Genomic DNA, 19,782 nt, shown 5'->3' on the forward strand with positions numbered 1-19,782 from the left:
TCATTTAGTAAAAAATTACCAGATATGCAACTGTGCAGGGAAGGGGGCCCCTGGGTGGTGCAGTGGGTTAAGCATCTGACTCTCGGTTTCAGTACAGGTCTGAGCTCAGGGTTGTGAGATCAAGCCTCTGGGCTCTGGGCTCACCTCAGAGTCTACTAAAGTGTCTCTCTCCCTCTCCCTTTGACCCTCCTCGCTCGCTCTCAAATAAATAAATAAATCTTTAAAAAAAGGAAACAAACAAAGGTGCAGGAAACGGTGAGAGAAAATCACTCAATTGAAACAGACCCAGAATTGGCAGAATGATGGAATTAGCAGATGAGGGTATTAAAAAGCTATTATGGGTATATTCAGAATTCTCAAGGATATAAAGAAAAACTGGAATGTAACTAGAGAGAAATATTTAAAAAGGAGCAAATGGAACATCCAGAGATTAAATATATGACATCTGAGTGGGAAATTTTACTGGAAGGGATTACATAGATCAGATACTGCAGCAGAAAAGAACAGAGAATTAGAAGACAGCAATAGAATCTATTCAAATTGAAGTCAGAGAGGGGGAAAAGTGACTGACAATGAGCACGAAGCTTGAGTGGCCTGTTGAATAGTATCAAGTGGTCTTTTACCTAGGTGATTGGAATCCCATAAGGAGAGAAAAGGAAGAGGATAAGAGAAAAAAGTATTGGAAGAAGTAGTGGTCAAAGCTTTTTCAAATCTGATAAAAATTATAAACCAGCAGATCTAAGAAACTCAATGAAACCAAAGTAGGATAAACACACATACACACAAAACCCATCAAATCACGTTACAATCAATCACTGAAAACCAGTGATAAGGAGAATATTTTTTTTTTCTTTTTTAGAGAGAGACTATGTGCTGGGGGCTGGGGTGGGCTGAGGGAGAGAGAGAATTTTTTTTTAATATTTTTTATTTATTTGACAGACGGAGATCACAAGTGGGCAGAGAGGCAGGTGGAGAGAGAGGAGGAAGCAGGCTCCCTGAAGAGCAGGGAGCCCGATGTGGGGCTCGATCCCAGGACCCTGAGATCATGACCTGAGCCGAAGGCAGAGGCTTTAACCCACTGAGCCACCCAGGTGCCCCGAGAGAGAGAATATTAAGCAGGCTCTATACTCAGCGCGGAGACTGACGCGGGGCAGTCTCACAACCCTGAGATCGTGACCTGAGCCAAAATCAAGAGTCAGATGCTTAACCAACTGAGCCACTCAGGAGTCCCTAAAGAATATCTTAAAAGCAGCCAGAACTCTCTTTCTCTCTCAAACACAGAAATCTTAAAAAAAGAAAAAAAAAGAAAAAAAAAGTATACAGTGGGCGCCTGGGTGGCTCAGTCTTGTAAGCATCCAATTTGGTTTCGGCTCACATTGTGATCTCAGGGTCATGAGATAGAGCCCCATGTCAGGCTTCCTCAGTGCAGACTCTGCTTAGGATTATTTTCTCCTTCTGCCCCTCCCTCCTGTGCTCTCTTGCTCTCTCTCTCAAATAAATAAATCTTTTTTTAAAAAAGGTTTGAGGGGTACCTGGGTGGCTCAGTGGTTTAAAGCCTCTGCCTTCGGCTCAGGTCATGACCCCAGGGTCCTGGGATCGAGCCCCATATCGGGCTCTCTGCTTAGTGGGGAGCCTGCTTCCTCCTCTCTCTCTCTCTCTGCCTGCCTCTCTGCCTACTTGTGATCTCTGTCTGTCAAATAAATAAATAAATAATATTTAAAAAAAATAAAATAAAGGGGCGCCTGGGTGGCTCAGTGGGTTAAAGCCTCTGCCTTCAGCTCAGGTCATGGTCTCAGGGTACTGGGATCGAGCCCTGCATCGGGCTCTCTGCTCAGTGGGGAGACTGCTTCCCTCCTCTCTCTCTGCCTGCCTCTCTGCCTACTTGTGATCTCTGTCTGTCAAATAAATAAAAATCTTTAAAAAAAATAATAAAATAAAATAAAATGTTTTAAAAAGGTTTTAGTTATTTATTTGACACAGAGAGAGATAGCGAGAGAGGGAATTAAAGCAGGGGAAGTGGGAGAGGGAGAAGCAGGCTTCCCGCTGAGCAGGGAGCCCGATGCGGGGCTCCATCCCAGGACCCTGAGATCATGACCTGAGCCAAAGGCAGATGCTTAATGACTGAGCCACCCAGGTGCCCCTCAAATTAAGAAATCTTTAAGAAAAGAAGTGGGGTGCCTGAGTGGCTCAGTCAGTTAAGCATCTACATTCGGCTCAGGTCATAACCCAAGGTTCTGGGATCGAGCCCCACATCAAACTCTCTGCTCAGCAGGGACCTTGCTTCTCCCTCTCCCTCTGCCTGCCTCTCTGCCTACTTGTGTCTCTATCTGTCAAATAAATAAATAAAATCTTAAAAAGAAAATAATTTTTTTTTAAAAAAGCCACCAGAAGGGAGAAAACATACATGAAGAATCAAAATTAGAGTGACAACACACTTCTTATCAGAGTCAGGAGACCATGCAACAATGTGCTGAAAGGGAAAAACAACCTGTCAATCTTATATTCTGTATCAGTCAAAAAGATCCTTCAAAGAAGGAAACACACTAGCTAATTTTTCATACAAACAAAAACTGGGAGAATTAATATATTTTTTAAGATTTTATTTATTTATTTGACAGAGAGAGATGGAGAGCAGGAACATAAGCAGGGGGAGTATGAGAGGGAGAGGCAGGCTCTCGGCTGAACAGGGAACTGATGTGGGGCTCCATCCCAGGATCCTGGGATCATGACCTGAGCCGAAGGCAGAGGTTCTAGCCTCACATTGGATGTAGAAATTACTTAAAAATAAAATCTCTTTCGGGTGCCTGGTGACTCAGTCGGTTAAGTGTCTGCCTTTGGCTCATGTCATTATCCCAGCGTCCTAGGATCAAATCCTGCATTGGGCTCCCTGTTCAGTAGTGAGCCTGTTTCTCCCTCTCCTACCCACCAACCCCCAACTCATGCTCTGTCTCTCTCAAATAAGTAAATAAAATGTTTCAAAAAATAAAAATAAAAGACATTTACTGTTTAAACACACACACACACACACATAAACCTCATATGTTGTAAGGTTCATAAGATAAACAGAAGTAATACATATGGGAGGGATGGAATACTGCTGTAAGGATCTCCAACTTACGTGAAGTAGGGGAATGTTACTTGAAATTATTTTGTAATCAATTAAAAAGGCATATTGTAAACCCAAAGCAAGCAACTACTGAGAAAAAAATTTGTAAAAATATGCTTCATACGGGCGCCTGGGTGGTTCAGTTGTTAAGCGGCTGCCTTCGGCTCAGGTCACGATCCCAGGGTCCTGGGATCGAACCCCGCATTGGGCTCCCTGCTCAGCGGGGAGCTTGCTTCTCCCTCTCCCACTCCCCCTGCTTGTGTTCCCTCTCTCACTGTGTCTCTCTCGGTCAAACAAATAAAATCTTTAAAAAAAAAAAAAAGTATGCTTAATAAAATCATTAGTGGACATGAAACAGAATCCTAAAAATCTCAATAAATCCAAAGGAAGACAGGAAAAGAGGGAAAAGGGAGCCAAAAGAGATGGGACAAATTAAAAACAAGTAGCAAGGTGACAGATTTAAGCCCAGCCATAACAGTAATTGCATTTAACATAAGTGATCTCAACCAGGGGTTGGCAAACGATGGCCCACGGGCCAAATCTATCTTGCTCTTTTTGCACAACCCCCAGGCTAAGAATGGCTTTCACATTTTTAAATGTCTCAAAAGAAAATGAAAGAAGAGCCATACACTTCATGACACATGACATATAAAAGTCAAATTTCGGTGTCAGTATCCATAAATAAAGTCTTATTGGAACATAGCCACACTCATTCATGAGTGTATCATCTCTGGCTCCTTTCACAGTACAGGGCAGAGCAGAGTAGCTGTGACAGAGACCAGATGGCCAGCACAGCCTAAATTGTTTACTATCTGGCCCAATATCGAAAAAGTTTGCCAACCCCTGCTTCAAAGCCTAAGTCTATGCTGTCTATAAGAAACCCACTTTGGGGGCACCTGGGTGGCTCAGTGGGTTAAAGCCTCTGCCTTTGGCTCGGGTCATGATCCCAGGGTCCTGGGATTGAACCCCGCATTGGGCTCTCTGCTCAGCAGGGAGCCTGCTTCCCTTCCTCTCTCTCTGCCTGCCTGTGATCTCTGTCAAATGAATAAATAAAATCTTAAAAAAAAAAAAAATGAAAAAGAAAGAAACCCACTTTGCTTTTTTATTTTTTTTTTAAAGATTTATTTATTTGACAGACAGAGATCACAGTAGGCAGATAGGCAGGCAGAGAGAGAGAGGGGGGAAGCAGGTTCCCTGATGAGCAGAGATCCCTATGTGGGGCTCGATCCCAGGATCATGAGATCATGACCTGAGCCGAAGGCAGAGGCTTAACCCACTGAGCCACCCAGGTGCCCCAAGAAGCCCACTTTAAAGATAATGGTCCAGGTAGCTCAGAAGCAAAGGGGTAAGAAAAGATATGCTATACCGACACTAAGCATGAGAAGGCTAGGGTGGTTAGGAGACCTCGGTGGCTCTGTTGGTTAAGCCTCTGGCTTCCACTAGGCTCATGATCTCAGGGTCCTGGGATCGAGCCCCGAGTCGGGCTCTCCATTCAGTGTGGGGTCTGCTTGAGATTCTCTCTCTGCCCCTATCCTGACTCACATTCTTCCCCTCTCCTCTCTCAAATACATAAATAAGTCTTAAAAAGGAAAGAAAGAAAGCCGGAGTGGCTGTATTAATATCAAATAAAGGTAACTTCAGAGCAGACATGTTACCAGGAATAAAGAGAGACATTATATAATGACGAAGGGATCAATTCATCAAGACAACATAAAAACCCTAAACATTTATGCCCCTAATTACAGAGCTTCGAAATTCATGAAGCAAAAGCCGTTAGAACTGAAAAGATTTCTGCACAATTACAGGTGGCGATTTCAACGCCCCTCTCTCAATAACTGACAGAGCGAGCAGACAGAAGATCGGTGGGGAGAGAGAAGCCTAAAGTAACACTAGCAGCCTCTAGGCCCTAATTGCTGTTTACGGCCCACGGCACCCACCCACGGCACAGACAGCGTTTACCAGGACAGACCCTACGCTGAGCTACAGAATAAGTCTCCATGCATTTCAAAGGAAGAAAATCCTACGGAGAATGTTCTGACCACAGTGGAACTAAACAAGAAATCAATAATACAAAGATCTCTGGAAAATCCCCAAATCCTGGCTCTCTCACTGGCTCGCCATGTGACCTTGGACTCCTCTGCCGAGCAAGGACAAGAGCCGGCTGCCCCTAACAGGGCTGTTGTCAGAGGATGGGCCGCATGGGGCACAGAGCCATGGGAGGGGATGCGCTCACGGCCTTGGGGACTCGGGAGAAGAGGCACCTGCTGACCTCACCACGGAGCCCACTTGTCATACCCTGACCCTGTCTGTCCTCCTGCCTGGCAGGTGAGAGTGGCCAGGCTGCCTGAGACAGTATAGATCTGTGGGGCAGGAAGACAGGGGGGAAGCTGGGACGGCCTCCCAGACCAGCCCCTCCCCCAGCGTTTAATCATGGAGAGGGCAGCTACCCTTTGCTGAGCTCACGAGCACAGTGCCGAGTTAGGCCCTGGGGTGGGGGTGGAGTGGAGGGCAGAGGGATGACTAACACAGCCCCCCAGCGAACCCAACTCACAGAGACTCAGGGTCTGACACAGCTCTCTGGAAACCAAGTCTCTTCAAAGCTACCCCAAGGGCCGATCTCATTGAGTCAAGACAAAACTACTCAGTGCCGGGTACACAGCAGGGACCACCTCGACTCCAAGGGTACAGTGTGGCTGACTGGTGGTGGTGACTGTGGGGGTGGGGTGAGGACACTCACGGGGACAGAGCAAGGGGACACAGACGGGGGCCACCCTGGTAGCTCCTGGTGTCGGTGGGTGGGGGCAGGTGTCCGGAGACGCAGCCCAGTCTAAGTAACAGGGAAAATCTGGTCCATCACTCTCTGAGCCTATCTCCTTGGCACATACAAGCCGACCATGGTTTTGCATGGTTCCAACAGAACCCGAAGTTTCTAGAAACGCATCTGTTGTTCAGACTGAGGAACAACTAGATGTTGTGTTTGAAACTTTGCCAAGAACCCTTCACCGTTTGGAACTTGGGTCTCTGGCAGCGGCCCTGCTCACGGTTTCTGCAGCACCAAACCGAGACTCTTGGAGAAGCTGGACTGGGAAATTGCCATGCTCAGGGTGGTTCGTATTAGTACAAACATACTCACTGACCAACTATTTTAAAGTGTCAAGTCTCAGGTGTTGACACAACTCTATTAAATGGTCTCACTTCTCGTCATTCCTGAGGTACCCGTTAGAAGTCGGTGTGGCCACCTGACTCCTGCTTTCTGTCCGGGGAGGCCCCGCCCGAACACTGATGCATTGCTGTCGTGCTATCCTACCACGGATCACGTCCCTTTCTCTCCCTTGTATTGCAGTCAGGACGTGTTATGGATTTGTTTTAAATCATGTGTAGGGGGCGCCTGGGTGGCTCAGTGGGTAAAGCCTCTGCCTTCAGCTCAGGTCATGATCTCAGGGTCCAGGGATCGGCCCCGCATCTCTGCTCAGCAGGAGTCTGCTTCTCCCCCCCTCTCTCTGCCTGCCTCTCTGCCTACTTGTGATCTGACTGTCAAGTAAATAAAATCTTTAAAAAAAAATCATGTGTAGGCAAGTGCTTAAGTACATATATTACCCTTGAATTTCATCAGGGTGGGAAAGCAGATATTAGAAAATATTTGTCATAAAACGAAGGTGCTGGGTCTGCAGGCGCTGCCTGCACCGGTGTGGAGGGAGGAGCTCGCGTGAGTGAGGGCAAAGGGCATTCACCCCCTGGTGCAATGAAACAAAGGGTCCACCGCCACAAGAGCCTGGAGGTGAGGAGTTTCTAGAAGGCGGGTAGCTAATAACCTATACTGGACGCATCCATAAAGGGGTCCTGTGTGGCCCTGGTGGAGCTGAGGTTAGGGAGCCAGGCTGCAGACTAAATCTGAGGTTGCTGGGAGGGCTCTGAGGACAGGACGCCCTGAGGAGGAGTTGAGGACAATGGTCAAAGTGTGATGGCCTAGGAGCCTACCTGAGGTGGACGGACCAGAGGGCAGGCAGGGCTCACAGAGCAGGAGAGAGGGAGGTGCAAGGACTACATTGCAAGACTGGGGTATGGGGGGGCACGGGGGCGGGGAGGGCAGGGAGGGCGGGGCTGCGGCCGGTCAGGCAGAACCTCAGAGGCACTGACTTAGAGCTTGGAATGGGGCCATCCTGAATGAAGTGGCCGGCTGTAGGAGGTTGTGGCCCCAACGGACCCCGAAGATGGAGGGCCCGGGAGGCGGATTAGAGCCCCTCTGGCCGTCAAGTCCCCTAGGCATTGGACTGCCGCGTCATGGTGCTGGGGTCCCAGTCAGAGATTAAGAAACATCTGTTGAGACATCCGCTGACCCAGTGACCGAGCGAATGTGTGGAAGGACTGGGGGTGAAGACGGGAGTGAGCTCGGGGTCCAGGTCTCCAGTGGGGAGGGGGAGGGGTGATGGTGATGGTACGGGCAGAGAACGCCTGGCTGGGGAAAGGGTCCCTGAGCGAGGGGCAGAAGGAATGCCCTGCAGAGAGGAGGTCACCGGTCGGCCACTGACCCCAGGCCTCGGACAGATTTGTCCCAGCTGCCATGTGCCTCCTCTAGCCTGTATAGAATGCTCCTCCCTCTCCTGAGCGTGGACGCTTCTGTTTTCACCTTTAGGACTCAGCCGAGATGGGACCTCCTCAAGGAGGCTTCCCTGAGCACCCACATTCCCTAATTGTTGTCGCATGTGCCCTTTGCTTTAACAGTAAGGTCTGTGTGCATCTGACACACCGTTACACTGACGACCTCAGTAAGCTGCAGCCGTGGTAGGTGGTGGGCAGGAGGACCTCCACCCCCAGAGATGTGTCCATCCAAAGCCCTGCAACTCGTGAGTATGTCCCGCTATGGGGTAAAAGGGCCTTTGCAGATATGATGAAGTTAGGGAATTTGAGATGGGGTGATTATCCGGGATTATTCGGGTGGGCCCGGTGGTATCTCAGGGCTCCTTATGTATGCAAGGAGGAGGTGAGAGCCAGAGAAAGTGGCTACAAACCGAGGAATGCAGGTGGCTTCTGGATGCTAGGAGAGTCAGGCAAACAGAACCTCCCCTAGAGCCTCCAAGAGGAGTGAGCGCTGCCCACACCTGGACTCGAGCCCAGCGAGGTTTCTGCTTTCTGACCTCCAGACCCATAAGAGAATACATTTATATGGCTTTACGCCACTAAACCTGTCTTACCTGTTGCAGCAGCAATAGGAAACTAGCACAGGGTCCATGACGCTTGGAAGGATTCCAGTCCCGAGATGTTAAAAAAAACGTCATCGAGACTCCAAAGGTGCAAAGCCAGTGGGCCAAGCGACCTGCCAACGACTTGCTCTATGGCAGTAAGTCCTAGGGGGGAGGGCACAGCCTGACACCCACTCAACGTTAGCCTTGAGTGAGCTTTGAATGAGACGCGGTCTTGGGGCTTTGTTTAGTCCTGGGATCAAACAGGACGTTCCCGGGTTTATTTGTTTAGCTCCTTCTTCTCGGCTCCTCTGCCTCTGAGGCCGGATTCTTCACCTGAGTGCCTGGCACCAGGAGGGCCTCTTGAAGCATCTGCTGCCTGGCTGTCTAGGCGTGAATTCTCGGGGATGGGGAGGAGACGAGGAAGAAATGCTCGGCAAGAAGGGGCCTGGGGAGCAGGGCAGGGCGTGGGCGGCGCTGGGGCGAGGGGCCCTGGGGAGTGCCTGGTCTCAGGGCTCAGACGCATGAACCCCAGAGAATGCCGGCTCATCTAGAGTGACCACAGCCCCTGAATTTTCAACAAGAGGGAGAAATCTGGATTCCTCAGTGAATCTGCCCCATTTTAAAATGCTAATTCAAATATTTAAAAAGTGGTGGCCCACACTGACATGAGTTGACCATGTCTGCTCTCCAACATGTGGCTTCTTGGAGCTCATCAGAGTAAGCTCTGTCCACGTTACTGGGGTCCCCAAGGGACTTTGAGGGCACAGGCACCCCTGGATAGTGAAGGCTGCCCCAGGTCTCCGTGACCACCAGGGCATGGGCGAGCCATCAACACCTGGGCCAGCAACAGCAGGGCTTATGCGGTTCCAATTATAATCCTCATGTCGGAAGAAGCACTTCTGCATAGCATCCCAGCTGAGTCCTTACAACCTGACACGTAGGCATTTCTATCCGCATTTTTCAGATGAGGACACTGAGGCGTGGAGAGGGGATGTGGCCTCACATCCCAAGGTCACACAGCTAGCAGGGGGCAGAGCTGGGGCTTAGCTCTCCCCACCCCATTCCCTGTCACGCAGCTGGTGGAGGGGGACCGGAATCCACCCAGGCCTCAGAAGGGACCCTCCCCACCCAGGGCAGGACAAACAGAAGGCTGCTCACCAGACTCCACTGACACAGCGCGTAGACAGCGCCCGAGGCATGATCTCTGAGCCCTGCTGCATGAAGCCCCCCACGGGGAACCAGAGGCTGTTGCCCAGTGTGTACTGGTTCTCCAGGATGTGAGGGCGTGCCCGCAGGCATGGGTGGGGGTTATACCACTCGTAGGGACTCAGCCTGTGGAGAGACATGGGAGTGAGGCATGGATGGAGCCAAGGCAGAAAGGAAATACACACAAAGAAACACAGAGGCACATAGACACACAGAAGAGGCAGCAAGAGATGCACAGAGAGGTGCAGAGAGAGAAACAGAGGAAGAAAGGGAGAGAATGGGAAGGGGACAGGCCCAGAGAGAGAACAGCAGAGCAAAATCAGAGCCACAAGGTGGGACAGGGCACGCAGACAGAGAAAGAGGGAGAAAGGAGGGCCCGGGAGTCTGAGGCCCGGCACGGGATATCCAGGTCAGTCACAGACACCCCAGGCCAGGGTTCTTCCTAGGTAGTAGGTGGTGAACTCACCTGGCGGCCAGGAACAGGACGCAGCTGACAGCCAGGTAGGCAAGAAGCATGAAGAGCCACACAGCAGGGGAGAAGGGGTCCAGGAAGGAGAAGTAGCCAGGCTTGCGGCCCTGCAGGGAGAGGGCGTGAGGCCCGGAGCCTCCCCGACCCGCGTGCGTTCCTCTGCCCAGCCCTGCCAGGTGTCCATGAGCCCGAGTGGCCCCTCAGGGTCCAGCCCTCAGCCTCTGCTTCCTTTGGGGGCACAGGCGTCAGCCCCACTGCCAGCCCCCTGCCCTACAGCCTCCACCTGTCCAGGGAGCCATACCATGTGCACTCGGTAGAGGATGCTGATCCCCAGGGTCATGAAGGGTTTGGAGAAGTCGATGACCTTCTCCCGCTCCGCTGTGATGGTGAATGCAGCCACAGCCAGGTCTGCCTTCTGCTGGAGGGGAAGCAAGGCGGGGGCATCGGGGTGGGCCGGGGAGACAGACAGGCAGTTAGGGAGATATGTACAGAGAGAGTTCCTGAGAGGCTAGCAAAGAGAAAGGAGAGGGACCGAAGGGGCCAGGAGCACGCACTCGCTCCAGAACAGCATCTGGGGCCCAGAATTGGACCCCTGTCACCTCACGTCTCTGGGACAGGCTCCTGCGGCCCCTTCCCTGCCCAGCCGCCCCTCTTCATCCTGTCAAGTTCACTGTGAAGGCCCTGCCTTAAAAAACCGCCACAGACCTGCTTAGCTCCCACATCCCTCGTCACCAGGTCCTGGGGAGAATGTGACATAGGCACTGAGATCCCAGGACACTGACCCACTCAGGTTTCTCTTCAGGCCTTGGTTTCCTCTTTTGTCTCTACGGCTCACGACATGGAACATTCACTACGCGCTGACTTTGCGCCAGGGTCCACGCTAGGTAACACTTTCTATGGATTACCTTGAGTCCTCCTTCCAACATCTCCCAGAAGGCCACTATTAGCCCCGTTTTACAGATGGAGAAACTGAGTCTCAGAGAGGCAAAGACACTCGTCAGTAAAGGCAGCAGCTGGGGGACCTTAACACAGAGATGGGACCTCAACTCTCCCGCCATCGGCTGGCACCGGTGACCTACATGTGTGCATCAAGGCACCCCCAAGACAGGACCGGCACCCAGCTCAACCAACAGAATGACCTCAGGGGGAGCTGCAAATGGTCTCAAGGCGGGGAGGAGTGCCTGGGGTCCTGGTCTGAGGTGGCAAGGGAGGGGAGCCAGAGGGGTGGGACAGAGAGAAGGGCTCACATTAGCGTCTGGTGGGCATACGGAAGGATCATTTCGCTCTAGCTCAAGGGGACTTAGCCGGCCTTTAGCTGTGGGCTGGACAGAAGACTGGGAAAAAGCCAGCACTTCGCACACCTTTCCCCACTGCATCGGCACACGTGAGCACTGTGTCGGGTCACGCGTATGCCACCACTGATGTGTACACACCACGCCACATCCACACACACAGGCTGAGACACAGGCTGGCCCAGCGATGTACTAGCAGCATGGGCGCAGGCAGACAGACCATGCCCTCGACACAGCGTAGGGAGCAGTGGAGACACACAGGGGAGGGGTGTTCCCTCAAGGCACACATGGCCCTCACATGTGTACATACATGACAGAGCGGGCAGGGCACTGGAAAGGGCCCGGTGTGGGAATGGGGAGCCCCGGCTCTGCCCTGGGTTCTGCCCTGGGTTCTCTGGGGGACCTCAGGCAGGGGCTTCCATGGCTCTGGGCCTCAGTTTGCTCATCTGCAAAATGGGGACGGGGCTGGGTAAGATGTCTCACACAGCACTCCCGGTCCCAGCGTCGGGACCCGGCTCCCGGGACACCCCTTCCAGGCATATAGACTAACCCCCATGCCTCCACTGGACCCCAGAATTAACTCCAAATTCAAGCAGAGACCACCCACAGGGCTGAAATAAGAGTAGAGGGCCCGGCTCACTGGCCCAGGGGGACACACTCTCACAGAAGCAGCTGACACACAGAGCACACGAGGTAACACAGGTGTGGATGCAAGTGGGGCCCAGGTCAAACAGTTACCATGGGGTGAGGGACGCGGCTCCAGCCCCAGAGCAGAATCCAGAGGTGGCAAACTGCAGTAGGGGCCCAAAACACAGCTGGATCGGGGGGAGGGAAGGGTTGCATACCCTTGGGAATTCCCAGAGGGTGAGAGCAAGCAGCTTCTTGCCTCTTCTTACACACTCACCACTCTTATGACTAATACGTGAGCTGCCAGGAATGATGACAGCTAATACAGGAATACTATGACTTTGACACACCCTCAGGAGGTGCACCCCAGGAAGGCCCTTCCTAGGGGCCCGAGTCTCCCCTTCAGAAAGCAGGAGGCAGCAGCTTCGCAGACGAGGCTCAGGAGGGGGCTGCTGGACCCTAGGCCAGGCTCCAGGGGCCCTCTTCCTCCCCAAAGCGCTCCCAGTGCCCTTCTGCTCCATCCCTTGCTCTGCTCCCTGGCCTCCTCACCCACTCTGGACAGCTCGGTCTCAGGCCAACACCTAGGCCAAAACCGCTTCTTCCCTTTCCCGAATTTTCTACCTCTCCTCCAGCAGCAAGGGCAGAGACTCTACTGCTAAAACGCACCTCAGATCTGTCCACTCCTGTCCATCCCCCCGTCCAGGCCCTGACCGTCAGAGTTGCTCTCCTCACAACCACGCCAGCCACTTCACCAGCCCCCCAACCATCACTCAGAACCCCATAGTCCAAATGGAAGGTCCCCTGCTTGAAAGCCCTGGGTGGCTTTGCACTGCCACCTGCAACAAATCCCTTTCGTGGCCAAGAGGCCCTGGTGATCTGAGACTCACCACCTGCTGGCTTCGCCTCACCCCCCTTTCCCCTCACCCACTGGGCTCCAGCCACAATGGCTGCCTTTTGCTCTTTGATACAGAAAGCTCATTCCTTACCTCAGGGCCTTTGCATGCGCTCCTCTGGAGCTCTGACTCACCATTCAAGATTTAGCTCACATTTCCCTCCTTCAGCCCTCTCCACAGCAGCCTCCAGACCCCACTTACAGGGTCCTCTCTCTCATATTACCCATTACCCCGTTTTATATCCTACTTTGCACTACTGGAGATGACCCTGCCTGTTTGCTTATTCATGGACTAGCTTTCCTACTAAATTACCAGTTCCTTGCCTATCTGGTTAGAGGTGCACCCCAGAACCTACACAGGGGTTCCCAACACTGCCGGATGTTGACCAAGCCTGGCCTCTCTGAGCGGCCCCCAGGGCTGCCCCCATTCCCCACCATACTCCTGAGCCTCTCACCCCGTCTCACTCAGCTGCTTTCCAGCCTCCACCTCAGTGAACACTGCCTTTGCATGGAGCCCCCCACTCTACACAGAACTGGATCCCACCCACCCCGACAGGGTTCCCTGAACCCTCCCTCCTCTGTGGCACCTTCTCTAGACCCTCCCAGGCTCAATGCCCTTGGATCTACCACAGCCTTTAGCTCAGTTTGGAAAACATGTTTGCATCTCTGCCTCCACAACGAAACCTGCAGAAGCAGGGCAGGCTGGAGGCACCGTGTCTGCCCCAGGGAAGAACGAGGAATGTGCCCCCTCCTCCGGGGGCCTCCAGAGTGACCCAGACAGACAACGCTCTCTTTCCCCATGCTTCACGGAAATTCGCCTGGGCCCAGAGGCTCACCCTCACACAGCACGCACCTCGTGGCCACTGTTTCAGGGCTCCCCCCACCCAGAGTAGCTCATGTAGTCCCCAGAGCAGCCCTGTTGGGGAACCATCCTTCTCATTTCGCACATGAAGAAATGGAAGCAGAGTGGAGGTAAGCTCCTGGCTTATAGCTGACCCCGTGGTGCAGAACTGGTCCCCCTCTCAGGGTTTCGCCTGTCCACTGTCCCCATCCTCCATGGCCAGCGGCATCGGAGGTCAGGGTCCACGTCCTGGGGAGCTCAGGAGATGGGTGCTTTGCATGTGACTAGAGGGAAAAAGGGTCCTTGAAATTCTCATCAACACACAGCCAGCAAACTCAGCCCCCACCCTGTCCCTGGGGTCATCCCAGGCAGAAGCCCCCACTCTCTCCCCAATATCGTCCTTGACATCTCTCCACCCCTCACTGCTTCTATCCTCAAGCTCTCCTGATTCTGCCCCCAAACACTTCTGGAATCGATCGCTTCCTCCAACTTCTCGGCCTTGCTCCTGCCCCTATCACCATGTCTCAGGACTGGAAAGCTCAGCCAGCCACCCAAGGGGCCCCAGAAACTACAGCCTCAGTCATGGAAGCCCTGCTTAAAGCTGGCAACAACTCCCACTCTCCTTACGCTGTCCCCCGTACTCCTCACCCAGCCTCCTGAGGCCCTGTGCCACCCGGCATCCAACCCCCTGCCACATAGTGAATGCGTGTGATCCCCCAACGTGATGGTGTTAGGAGGCGGGCCTTGGGAGGTGAGGAGGTCATGAGGACGGAAGCTCATGAACAGATTTAGTGCCCTTGTCCCATTCCATCCAGAAAGCAGAACCATCCTCCCCCACAGGCGGCACAGCAAGATGGCCGGCTGTGAACCAGGAAGAGGCCCCTCACCAGACACCAAATCTGCCGGCACCTTGATCTTGGACTTCCTCCGTCTCCAGAACGGTGAGAAATAGATTCCTGTGGTTCAGCAGCCCCCCAACCCAGTCTGCAGTATTCTGTTATAGGAGCACAAACAGGCTAAAACAACCACCACCTTGCCCTGCATCCCCTCCCCGCTGCAGTCACTCTGCCCATTCTGCCTGTCCATCCACTCATTTACCTACTTAACAAATACTTGGGAATACCCATCCCCGACCAAGCACGGTGCTAGCTTTGGGGATCCAGCAGTGAAGATGAACATGAAATGGTGGGTGGCGACAAGCGCTATGAAGAAAATAAAGCAGGGCAAGGGGCTTGAGATTGCTGGAAGACGCTAGTTTGGACACACTCCCTGCTGCAGGGAGGTCTGGAGGACGAACGTGAAGGAAGGGAAGGGGGCTGGGTTCTACTCCCAGGACAACACAGGACGCCACATCGGAAGATGTGAGCAGGGGGTGAGGTGATCTGGCCACCATGAGAACACACCACAGGGGCAAGAGTGAAAGCAGGGGTCTTGGGGACCAAATGAAGTCCATGGAAGTACTTGGGAGGGGGACAGCTGGGTAATGGTGGAAAGAAGTGGTCAGATTTGGACTTTGTTCTGAAGAGAGGACAGACACATCCTTAAACCCTGCAAACTCTGGTAAGGTCCTCTTAGAGCCTTTGGAACTCTCCTTCCACCTCCCCCTCCACACCCTAAATTTCCTAGTGGAGTCACCTATTTCTTACGGAAGATTTCCCTCCACAAGGGGACGCTGACATCTAATCTCTGGAATGAAATCAGGAAAAATCCAAATGATGAGCCATCTGTAGAAACAATGGGGCGGAGGGGCACCTGGGTGGCTCAGTGGGTTAAAGCCTCTGCTTTCAGCCCAGGTCATGATCCCGGGGTCCTGGGATCGAGCCCCGCATCGGGCTCTCTGCTCAGCGGGAGCCTGCTTTCCCCCATCTCTCTCTCTGCTTGCTTGAGATCTCTGTCAAATAAACAAATAAAATCTTTTAAAAAAAACAAACAAACAGAAATGATGGGGCGGGGAGGCTGTCTCAATGCCGAAAAGCCAACCAGCGTGCTTGTGAGCATCCCCAGCCCCAAACTCTACCCCAGCTCGGTGCAAACCGTGGTTCTGCTTTGCCACGAGCTCCCTGTCAGATTCTGCCAGTAGGGGGCGGCATCGGGAAGAAGGCAAAGGCTTGCCCTGCAGCAGCCTTTTGTCCTGGGGCAGCAGATGAATCCAGTTTGTGGCTTCCGGCACTCGCAGAACCAGCCTCACCCCGTCCCACCCCCACCCCACCCAGGGAAACTTGTGCCAGCCAGCTTCCAGAAGCCAGTTTCCAGCAGTTTCTGCTCCTCTCTCCGTTCCTTCAGAACTAGGGAAGCCCCCAGTTCAGTTCCTGCCTTGCCACCTCCATGAAAGCTGAGAGTGAGAGTGTGGAAACTGCGGCCCTCAGGCCAAGTCCATTGCCCGATTTTGTGAATAAAGTTTTATTGGAACACACCCTTGGCTTCTTGTTTAGGTATCGCCTACGACTGTTTTCCATCCAACAACAAAGTTGGAGCGCGGTGACAGTATGGCCCAAAGGTCGAAAATACCATCAGGCCCTTTCCAGAAAAAGTTTGCTGATCCCTGCGTTGGAGTTCAACTTTTACCCTCTTTGTTATGGTGGTAATGGTAACAGCTCTTCATTCAAACATACTGCACGCCTTGTCTCCTGGCAGGACCCTGACTCACGCAGAAAGGACAACAGCCAGGCCACAGGAGCCCTCAGGCCACAGCAGCCCTCACTGCTCAGTCTCTGGGAGGGCCCAGCAATGAGCATTTTCTCAGGAGAACAGTGAGCCTCAGAAGACAGCACCATCTGCTCTCAAACCCCAGAGGTCTGCGCCGTGAGTCACCCCCGGGTGCCTCTGTCCCTGTTTGCCACCTGCACTCTGCATATCCCAGGGTCTGCTGGGTCATCGGGCCCAGGAGGCAGATCGGCTGTGATCTGTCACAGCGCCTTCATGTGCTCCGGGCCTCCCTCAGAGTGAAAAGCTGTGTGGGGTGTTTGGTAAGTGGGCTGAAGCAGGCACACAACTCACTTCCAAATCCCCGAGCCCCACCACATGTCACCGGTACCAGACACGCAGCGGCCCCTCCTCAGACGCCCAAGTTTCAGCTCCGTGAGGCCTCTCATTTGGGTTTCTGAGTTTTCACCTTTCCAGCTCCTTCCCCGTCCTGAGGCCTCAGGAAGGTGGCTGTTTCCTGCACCCCTTACTCCAGGGTCCCTTTCTTTGCTTTCCACCCTTTCAGTCCTGTGTTTAACCACTCGACCTCTAGGTAACAGTTCTTTGTATCAAATGCACTTTGTCCAAGTAGCTGATGTGATTCTGTTCCAGTAGCTGGTGTTGTTTTCGTGTCCACTTGGACCCTGACCGGCGGAAACTGGGTGGCTTTATTGCCAACCCCCTTAAATGTGACTTCCTGCTTACGAGATCCTATCGGTGACACTGTCCAGATCAAGTCCTCCCCAGCCTAGGTGACAGCGGAAGGTGAGGGAACGGATGTCGCCCCGAGGCGAGACGTAAGGCTTCTGGTAGGCCTCAGAAAGCAGGCTGGAGAAAACCGCGTTTGCCAGGTCAGCAGCTCACGCCAGATGCCAAGGCTGTGTTGACTTGCTCCAGGAAAGACACTTCATTTGGGCCAGCGACTGCAGTTGGAGTCACCGCCTGGATTCCGTTGACAATAATCCCCAGTCATCGGCCAAGATCCATTTGCCTTCTGCACAGGCCGAACCGGCCAGCTGACTAGGGATGAGGTCATTACCTCTGCTTCCTTCAAGCTGTGCATGGCAGCACGGATCTCTGCGATTTCCCCAAAGGATGTAGAACTGCTTTTGGGGTTCCTATCCTGAGAAAGATGGGCAATTCTAGGAGCTTTCGCTTGGTTCTTTTATCATAAGGGCCCTGATTTGAGGGCCATGCAGTTCTCTTCCAAGTATACAAGTGGGACATGGGAAAACTCAGGGTGGGTCTGTGGACCTGTCAGGCCCATTCCAAGCTGAACTTGGACTCAGACTCTGTCCGTCACCTGACCAGGCCCACTGTGGTCCACTAGGCAGAACAGGAAAAATCAAAGTGCTGTAAAAATGACCGGGGGGGGGCGGGGGACGAGTGTCTCAATTTCTAAAAGCTAACCAAGGGGCGCCTGGGTGGCTCAGTGGGTTAAGCCTCTGCCTTTGGCTTGGGTCATGGTGTCAGGGTCCTGGGATCGAGCCCCGCATTGGACTCCCTGCTCAGTGGGGAGCCTGCTTCCCCCTCTCTCTGCCTGCCTCTCTGCCTACTTGTGATCTCTCTCTCTGTCAAAGAAACAAATAAAATCTTTTTAAAAAATTTAAAAAAATAAACAAAAGCCAACCAAAAACCTTCTGTGTGAGAAGGAACCTGCATAGGACCCACTGCGGGTTTTCTGGAAAGTGGTTTGAGGACCTATAACAAAAGCCATAGAGGGTCCTCCTCCTTGGCCTCGTCACTCTATCTGCAGAATCGGTCCTAATCAGCTGCAGTGCAGGCAAAGCTTTCGTGCACAAAGATGTCTGCTTATGGTTGTTTATAACGGCACAAACAAATAAAAAATGCCTGGAAACAACAGAGTACAAAACCATGCTTCCGTGAATTACAGTCTGTCTGCTCGGGGATCAGTATCCGCAGGCCAGGTAACGTTCTATTTAGGTGGGAACAATAAGCTCTTATTTTTGGCCTTCAGGCAGAGGGTTTTTTTTTTTTTTTTTTTTTTAAAGATTGATAATACCTCTTGTTGGCAAGAGTGTGGGAAATGTGACATTCTCGTGCACTTTTGGTGGGAATATAAATTGGTGGAACCTTTCTGAGCATCCATTTGGCAGTCTCTCTCTGCTTAAAAAACATTCACGCTCTCTGACCCGGTGCTTCTGCGGTTAGGAGTTTCTCCTTCAGGAACACGCCCACCAATCCACAGGGCTAGTGCACGGTGGCCGTGTCTACACTGGCAAACACAGGAAACCACCCAGACAGGGGATGTGTTAAAAAATTCATCCTCGGGGCGCGTGGGTGGCTCAGTGGGTTAAAGCCTCTGCCTTCAGCTCAGGTCATGATCCAGGGTCCTGGGATCGAGCCCCGCTCCTCAGCAGGGAGCCTGCCTCCACCTCTCTCTCTGACTGCCTCTCTGCCTACTTGTGATCTCTGTCAAATAAATAAAAAAATATTTAAAAAATAATAATAATTCATCCTCAGCTGCACGATGAAATCCATATTTCTCCTCTGGAGTTTTGGATCGTCACCTCAAGCGATCCCTGCCCAGAGACAACCCCTCTTTCCCCAAGCCCCCCAAAGTGCGCCTCCCACGTCCTCCCCAGGGTGGGAGCTGGCTTTGCCACCCACCCAGCTGCTCAGGCCACACTGCAGTCACCCCGGATTCCTGTCTCCCTCTTGAGCACCCCTGACACGGCCACCGTCGGAGTATCAACCCCTGTCTTCTGTCTCCTGGACCTTCCAACAGACTTCTAAACGGAGAATCCTGTTTCTGCTTTTGCCCCACTACGGTGATTTCTCAAGAGAGCAGCCAGAGTAATCACTTTTAAATTATTTAAAAATTAATCAAGGTCATACTTCCATACCGTGGAACATTATTCAGCCCTAGAAAAGGTGGTAACTGATCTACGCTTCCGCATGGACACGTGATGCCAAGTGAAAGAAGCCACACGCAGACAGCCACACGGCAGGTGACGCCATTTACAGGAAATACCTAGAATAAGTAAATCCATGGAGATGGAGAGACTGGTGGTGGCAGATAGGAGTCTGGTGGTTGCCAGGGGCCGGGGTAAAGGGGAATGGGAGCTGACTGCTGCACGGGTATGGGGATTTCTCTGGGGCTCACGGAAATGTTTTTAGCATGAGGTAGAGGTGACCGTGAATAGGCTGACTGACCCTGCGTTATACACTTTAAAATGATTCGTTTTATGTTATATGAACTTGACCTCAATAAAAAAAAGAAAGAAAACCAATTAGCTCACGGCACATTCCCTGCCTAAACCCTTCCACTGGCTTCACACACAGTGAAAATAACATCCCAGGGGCGCCTGGGTGGCTCAGTGGGTTAAAGCCTCTGCCTTCAGCTCAGGTCATGATCTCAGGGTCCTGGGATCGAGCCCCACATCGGGCTCTCTGCTCAGCAGGGAGCCTGCTTCCTCCTCTCTCTCTGCCTGCCTCTCTGCCTACTTGTGATCTCTCTGGC

General features: G+C 52.5%; 1 protein-coding gene across 1 annotated transcript in view; it reads right to left on the reverse strand.

The window, feature by feature from the left end:
• LOC111139512 (glutamate ionotropic receptor kainate type subunit 5) overlaps positions 1-19,782 on the reverse strand; it is a 53,457-nt gene that overhangs the window by 8,986 nt on the left and 24,689 nt on the right. The window contains exons 13-15 of the mRNA XM_022491795.1: positions 10,266-10,382; positions 9,962-10,071; positions 9,448-9,621 (exon numbers count right to left, since the gene is read on the reverse strand). Coding sequence (XP_022347503.1) covers positions 9,448-9,621; positions 9,962-10,071; positions 10,266-10,382 — 401 coding nt within the window. The remainder of the gene's footprint in view (positions 1-9,447; positions 9,622-9,961; positions 10,072-10,265; positions 10,383-19,782) is intronic.

Source organism: Enhydra lutris, unplaced genomic scaffold, assembly GCF_002288905.1.
Source record: "Enhydra lutris kenyoni isolate GAN:26980312 unplaced genomic scaffold, ASM228890v2 scaffoldscaffold110, whole genome shotgun sequence".
NCBI classification, from domain to species: Eukaryota; Metazoa; Chordata; class Mammalia; order Carnivora; family Mustelidae; genus Enhydra; species Enhydra lutris.